Consider the following 7386-nt stretch of genomic DNA (forward strand, 5'->3'; position numbering starts at 1 on the left):
ACCGCAGCCGTTCGGCTACGGAAAGGTCCGGCAGGGACGCAGGTAGCATTGGTTCGGCTATCTGCAGCGGACGCCTCCAAGGTAGTCAAGTTAGGGAGCGTCAAGGTGGGATGGTCGGTATGCCCTGTGGGCATATACGAGCAACCCGAAGTTTGCTTCAAGTGCCTGAAACCGGGGCACAAGCAATGGGACTGCAAAGGCCCTGACAGAAGCAATCTCTGCCGACGCTGCGGATTGGAGGGACATAAGGCACAATGCTGCACGAACCCTCCCAATTGTTTGATTTGTTCTAGCAAAGCTGTGAACAGCAAGCACCCCATGGGGGGTTCGATGTGCCCGGCGTTTAAGCGTGCTGCAAAATCAAAGTGCAGGTAACGCAGCTGGCTTGCTCGGCCTCGCCCGAGTGTTTGGTGTGCGCAGGTTTAGAGGAAACGGCGGAACACGTGTTGTTCGTGTGCTCACGTTTTCGCGCAATGCGTGACCACATGCTTGCCACATGTGGTCTGGACACTACCCCGGACAATCTAGTTCGGAGGATGTGTAAAGATGAAGTTGGCTGGAACGCCGTTTTATCGGCTATCGCCCAAATCGTCTCGGAGCTTCATAGAAGGATGGCTAGTTCAGGCGCAAATAAGAGGTGGTCCAAGGGATCGGAGTCGGCTTCATGGGTCATACCGGTGGTCATGCTCTGTGGTCGAACTCGATCCTTTTATCGAACAAGTGGCCGCGCGAAGAACAACATGGTATCAAACCGTCTAAGACGAATTAAGTACTGTCCATTTAATTCCACCAGTTAATTTTCGTTATATTTGCAGATACGTATTTCGACCACAACTGTGTGGTCGTCTTCAGTGTCTTGTACTTGACTCGACTCGGCAAGTCGAGTCAAGTACAAGACACTGAAGACGACCACACCGTTGTGGTCGAAATACGTATCTGCAAAGATAACGAAAATTAACTGGTGGAATTAAATGGACAGTACTTAATTCTTCTTAGACGGTTAATACATTCCACTAAAAGAGCTTAATATATTTTTCTGAACATGGTATCGTCGCTTTCGCGGCGTCGGTCAACCGGGCGGGTCCCGAGCCCGAGGACGGAAAGGGGTCCTCGTCAAGGCTGGGGCAGGCGTAGGCCTCGCGTCGGCAAGTCCCTCTGTGTGCTGACGAATAGGCCCTATCGCAGAAAGGTCAATTTGGGGTGCACGCGGCATCATCATTCTTGATACCAGTCGTGCAGAGGGAAGCAGGCTCGAAGTCGACCCTTCCCACCTGCCGAGGACATAGGGCGTGGTAAGGCCACCTGGAAAGCCTGCAACGCGTTGGCACGATACCATGGTGTTTTTCTAAAACAGCGAGTTACGATGTTCGGTGCTGCAAGGACACGCAGCTAACCTCGAGGGTGCGTTGTGCACTGGCCCCCCTTTGAAGCATTACTTTCTGGTTGTACCGAAGGGACTATGGGCTTGGCGGCAATGGAAACGGTTTAGCGGGTCGGGATGTAGTCCTGCCTCCCTCGGTGATCCCTAACCCCGCTCTTCCTGGTCAACCCAGGATGTCTGTTGAGCAGATTCCCCCTCCATTGTTTAGGAAGAAAAAAAAAACACAAACAGACATCACCTCAATTCGTCGAGCTGAGTCGATTGGTATATAACACTATGGGTCTCCGAGCCTTCTATCAAAAGTTTGGTTTTGGATATCATCTTCCAAACTTAGACGTACATGTTCATGACAGAATTAGAGGCGAAAGTATAGAATTGATAGTTCGGTTAGGATACGGCAGGCATGAAGAATGTTTTTTTATTGAAGTCGATTTGAAAGCGAGCGGAGGGCAATATTTGTGATGGTATATGTTTTTTTCATATACTTACAAAAATCTACAGAGGTAAAAAATATACCTACAGGTTTCGCGTGGCGTAAACAAAGGAACTTTTCTAAAGAAAATCCATCCTCTACCAGGCATTCTCAAAGTTTTTCCCTAAAAACACAAATCATCAGGTTTAAAAAATGAATTTTATTCCTTTCTATCTCAATAGTAGTAATAATAAAGTAATAATATATAATACGACATCAAGTACGTTCCCTTCTTTCAGCTTATCGAACGCCTATTGTATTCCTTGCTTTGAAAAACATACTCCTTCTCCCTTGTAATTATTCACTAAATATAGAACTCATCTGCATAATCTGTATCTGTCTACGTTAGGTGGGCGTTTCCGATCTACGACGGATCAGTACCGGAAGCATCACCGAACGTTCAGCCCAAGGAAATGTAAAGTAAAACAATTTGTTTAGTCACTCGTTTTCATCTTACTTAGAATCGTAAAGACTCAGTCTACCGTTCGTCTTATTCGCATTTGTTCTTCACTGTTATCATAATCTGATTCGTCTGATGTATCAGGTACAAAGCACTCACGAAAACTGCGTTGGCTCTAGAACGTGAAATAATTAAATGCATTTGTGACAGCAAAAATGGCAATATAATTAGGCTCAGTGGCGTAGCCAGAAAATTGGTCTGGGGGGGGTTTTCTGAACATTTTTTTTTTCGAAAAAAAAAAATTCTTCCAAAAATTTTGTCTCTGGGGGGGGGGGTTTTATACCCAAAACCACCCCCGTGGCTACGCCACTGGTTAGGCTGCTACTTACTCTCCCTCTTTGAAATACTCCTTCAGAGTGGTGCTGAACTTTTTCGAATACTTGACGAACTCCTTCTTGCGTTGTTCAACCGCCTGTTTGCCGGATGAGCCTGGAATGAAACCTACGACCTCGTTCACTGCGTCCAACAGCTTTTTGATGGCACTTGCAATTTCTCTGTCAAGAAAAGAAGAATGTTGCGATAATGAACATCACTAGCTTGATATAGCAAAGAAGGCTCCGATATTACGTACTTGATAGTTTCCAGGAAAGTTTTCCGGTCGGTAATTTCGTCGGGAATTCGGCTTAGAATACGCTTTAGAGCTGAAGATTTTTTGTTCAACTCTTGGAAGGCGTCCTCGGTGCGATTCAGTCGGTATTCAATTACTAAGAAAAAGAATAGGAGAATGTAAATAATCTTGTGTTATGTTTATCACTCAGCAGGTATAGGATCTGAATTTCTTTGAAGAAACTTCTTAATTTACTTTTTCAACGAGGGAGTCTTTTATTTGACATACTACATTACAATTATGTATTACAAATTGTATTATTTTTTATTATAAGATTTAAGAACGTCCAGGATAATAAAATGGTAATTGAGAATTGAACCATTATTTTTTTACGTATGTAGTGGTTCTTATTGATAGAAATTATTGTTTAAATAAATAGCATCTGAATTCATCCTTTTTTAATGAATAGTAAAATACTCACAATCGGTGTCAGTCGCTGCGCCCTGTAGTCGTAGGATACTTTCGTTCATGTTAACGTTGATGTCACCCTTTCGAATGATACCCATGACCAGATCATACGTCATCCCGGGATGCGTCTGTTCAGCCTTGGCTAGGGCAGCCCTCAGTGTCTGGGAAGCAACCACATCACGCCTTTCCAACTGAAAATCAAATTAAAAAACCAAACATTGTTTATTAGTTGAAAACTTTTGCAATCAGAAATGGATTCATTCGGTTCAATCCATGGGACAGACTCATTTGCCAACCAAAAGCTTTTTCCAGCAGCTGATTTTTTAATGGTATCATGATTATCTTTTAGAGCGATATTTTTTACGATTTCTTCTAATAGTGCATTGCGCGACGTGTAACCTTTACAGCGCGAATACCAAATTATAATAAATTTTATTAATTTAGTATGAGTTAGTTTATTAGACTATTAGACTATTAACTTACTCAGCTACGTATTTCGTGGAATATGAACGAAGAGCTGTTCAACAAAGACAAGCACCAAGGTGTCGGACAGACGGAAGCTTGAGAAAACAGAAATGTGCATGAGGGTCAATCGTATTCACTACACGAGGTACCAAGTTCATCATCAGCTCATGGTTTAGCTCCTAACAGCAGAATTTGCGAAGGTCAAAATCATCTTAAAGAGGGTTTCACTTCTAAGATAATCCACAGTTCGAGAAAAAAAAATCCTCGTACAATATCTCAGAAAGGAAGCAGGCAAAATGTAGTTTTTCTTCCGCAGCATTTAAAACTACTGAGTCCAGTCATTTGAAGTATTATGCATATAGAGACAGTATACTACCACTAATTACCCACCTGTGACAGAATTGGACGTATCAAGATTGGCAGCACCAAGGAAGTCACCACTGGAGTATCGTCTCCCATTGTCATTGCTCGTGGCGTAGCCCTACTTTGGTACCGCACCTGCACGGATTAGCCGTTCCTTCTCCGGACAAACGACTCCGGGAACAGCAACGAATACAGATTCCTCTACTGTCTGTCAGCTCCGTCAATGACGAAGATGTTTGCTTTTTCAATGAATCACTACCTTTGGAGGCTGCAGCCAGCGATTGGATGCAGAAGCAACGTAGCCTCGTAAACTATCTAACCAATTTTCCAGTCTGTTTTAGCCGTGTGAACACTAATGAATATAGTACAGCCTAACGTAACATTTCGTAAATCCGGGAAAATATTTCTTATTAAGAATCAAGCACAAATTCAAACTTTTTAATTAAATTTTCACCACATAAGACACCCTTCACTTTTGGGTGGCGAGAAATGGGATCACGTAAATATTTTCATTTGACACATCACTTTTTTCTTTTGATGACATTTGTTAGAGTTAGTGTCCTCAACCGACTACAATAAACAAATTATTGCTTTTTGCATTGAAACTTTTCGTTTCGTCACTGAAATCATTGACACTTGTCTTCAGCGATTGCCTCCGCGATAGAGCATTTGCACATTTTATTCACTCATACATCTATATTACTGTCAAAATTTGCATTTGACAATTAAATTTTCAGCTAAAAGCTCTATTATTTGACACCGGTGCACTCACACAACCAATCGACATCAGTTGTCAAAAAATCAGGAGTACCAACTTGACGACTATCTCCTTGTCGCCAAGTCTGGCGCTGAGTGCTCGGCGCGGAAACCCAAAGGTGGGAATAAAATTTTGGGGCTTATGCGCAATATTTTCTCGGATATCTGCCGCCGTCCAGACCAAGATGAATATCCCGCATAGAAATAAATCGTATAGGCTGAACGGTTAAAATGGTTAAAATGATACGTTTTCTTTTCCATGTTCCATCATCAATAACTGTATGATATGTACATGTGAAATAATATGATTAATACATTTACCGACCTGATCATACAAAATTATATAGTCGGGCCGCCACCAAACCGGACCGCGCGATTGAGCACTCGCGCTGCGACGCGAGTCGTGACAGTTTGAAATATTTCATTAGTAGTGCGCATCATGCACGCATGGATGTACTATCATGCGCACTAATCAGAAATGAGTTGCGACGTCTGATAACTGCAGATATTTCATTTTATTGAAAACAAATTTTCGATTTTCTACTATACACGGAATATTGTCCACTCAGCGAACTGGACTAGTAAAAATCAGAGTGTATGTAAATAAGAGTGGCGACACTGAGTGGCGACACTGTCAGAATTGGAACAAAATTCATCTGTCATTCCCATACAAAATCGCGTTCCAAACGAGCAGGAGACCTGTCAAATGCGGCACATGTCGCCACTCTTAATTACATACACTCTGGTAAAAATCATAACTGGCGCTTCATGAATCTTCGACTGATTATTCCACCAACAGTGCTTCTTACAGGCAGGGATGCCAGATGATATTTTCATATGTCTTCAAAGTCGTTTAAAAATGTCTTCAAATGTCTTCAATATTAAAATTATGATTATCAGTGAGAAATTTCAAAACCCAATAGGTTTGTTAATTCAATAATCTCCTTATTTTACTGATGTGGAATAATGTTATTTTTTTCACATACAAATTGTTAGAATTCAAGAAAATATTTTTTAAAATTCTCTAATTTTTTTACAACGAGTTTCCCCTGAATTTTGTACTGAGTCGGATTTTTAAACTGAATATTATCAATTTCCCACCTTATCGGCCGCGACGATTTGAAATCGTCGCAAAACAAATTGACGCCAAAATCGTCGCCAGCAAAAATGGCCATAAGATCTGTCAAATCAACTGTGAACAAAATTTTATATACTCAATAATCACATTATTTCCCAAAATTGAGCCCTGTTTTTAATGCAGATTGACATTATTTACTAATAAAACTAACATAATTTTAGAATAAAGATGTTGGCGACGATTTTGATAGTGCCTAAAAAATGGTCGGCGCGTTTTGTTACCAAGGAAACAGACAATATTCACGTGGAATTCTTCCAAATTTATTTTTAAAGAATACAGTAGCCGTTCGATAACTGCAAAATGTTTACTTTTCAGTTAACGAATGCCGTTCGATAACTGCAACGCATTCTAGACGTCAAACGGTTGTCAATCGACGTCAGATGCAATAAAAGTGCATCTTAATGTGCAGCGCAATGCAGCTGTCATTGAGTTTGACATCGGTTTGAAGTTTAGCGGTCCGATAACTGCAAAACTGTTGCAACTATCGAATTGCAGTTAAAAAGCATTGCAGTTAAATGACTTGCAGTTATCGAACGTCTACTGTACACGCAAAAAAATATTGCAGTTGAAACTACCATTCCGAGGGTTATTTTAAGAATATGCCCCGACGATTTTCAGAAACAAAACAAACCCCTTTTGATTTTACCATGCGCCCAGTAAAAATCAACTGTGGCCCTTGCGGAATGTTGTCACATGCAGAGTCGATTATATAGAGTTGCGCAAAGAGGATCTTCTTACTCTTATTTTGAATGATGCTCTTGTTATTATGTTGAAAACTTTCATTTTTGTTCAACCCTTCAAGTGACTTCACGGGAGTGATCACTTCTAAAGCTTTTTATTTCGATAACCACATGAACTGAAACAGTGGTGAATTTCTCTGAAACCATGGTAGAATTTACTGAAATTTCATAGTAGTTTTAAAAACAGAGCGTAGTCTACAAAATAGTTTTTTTACCACGGAATTTCTTTCTGTGTACTCTATTGGGATTCAAAATTTACTGTGAAATACTTGAAGAAACATCCAGAGAATTTTCTAAATGAACTTCCGGTAAAATTTCTAGATCAACTTCCGGATAAATTCCTTATGGAACTTCTTATAACTTATTTATACTAATTTCTTCTGGATGGAGCTTATAATTAATTTTGGAAGTCTCCTAAAGTAATTTTCCGAGGAATTCCTGTTGTAACATCCAGGGGATTTACTTAAGAAACTTTCGGGAAAAGTTCAGAAGAAACTTCTGGAGGAATTCTTGGAGGTAGTTCTGGATGAATTCTTGGAGGAGCTTCTTGAGGTATTGCTGAAGAAATATCCGAAAGAAATCTTGGAGGAAATACC

General features: G+C 40.8%; 1 protein-coding gene across 1 annotated transcript; it reads right to left on the reverse strand.

The window, feature by feature from the left end:
• Positions 1–1993: 1993 nt before the first annotated feature.
• On the reverse strand, positions 1994–4671 carry LOC134217631 (programmed cell death protein 10). The gene is made up of 5 exons (XM_062696433.1): positions 4184–4671; positions 3342–3519; positions 2885–3017; positions 2643–2807; positions 1994–2428 (listed from the first exon to the last, which is right to left on the reverse strand). Exons 1-5 carry the CDS (start codon positions 4256–4258, stop codon positions 2344–2346), a joined length of 636 nt encoding a protein of 211 aa, XP_062552417.1. The 5' UTR covers positions 4259–4671; the 3' UTR covers positions 1994–2343.
• Positions 4672–7386: the final 2715 nt, after the last annotated feature.

This window comes from Armigeres subalbatus, chromosome 2, assembly GCF_024139115.2.
Source record: "Armigeres subalbatus isolate Guangzhou_Male chromosome 2, GZ_Asu_2, whole genome shotgun sequence".
NCBI classification, from domain to species: domain Eukaryota; kingdom Metazoa; phylum Arthropoda; class Insecta; order Diptera; family Culicidae; genus Armigeres; species Armigeres subalbatus.

What these genes read in the sequence shown, in the direction of transcription:
- LOC134217631 (XM_062696433.1), bottom strand. Translation starts at nt 4,258, where the DNA reads ATGACAATGGGAGACGATACTCCAGTGGTGACTTCCTTGGTGCTGCCA. An exon ending in TACGTCCAATTCTGTCACAG is followed by an intron (nt 3,520 to 4,183) that starts GTGGGTAATTAG and finishes TTTGATTTTCAG; the next exon opens with TTGGAAAGGCGTGATGTGGT. An exon ending in ACTTTCCTGGAAACTATCAA is followed by an intron (nt 2,808 to 2,884) that starts GTACGTAATATC and finishes TTTTCTTGACAG; the next exon opens with AGAAATTGCAAGTGCCATCA.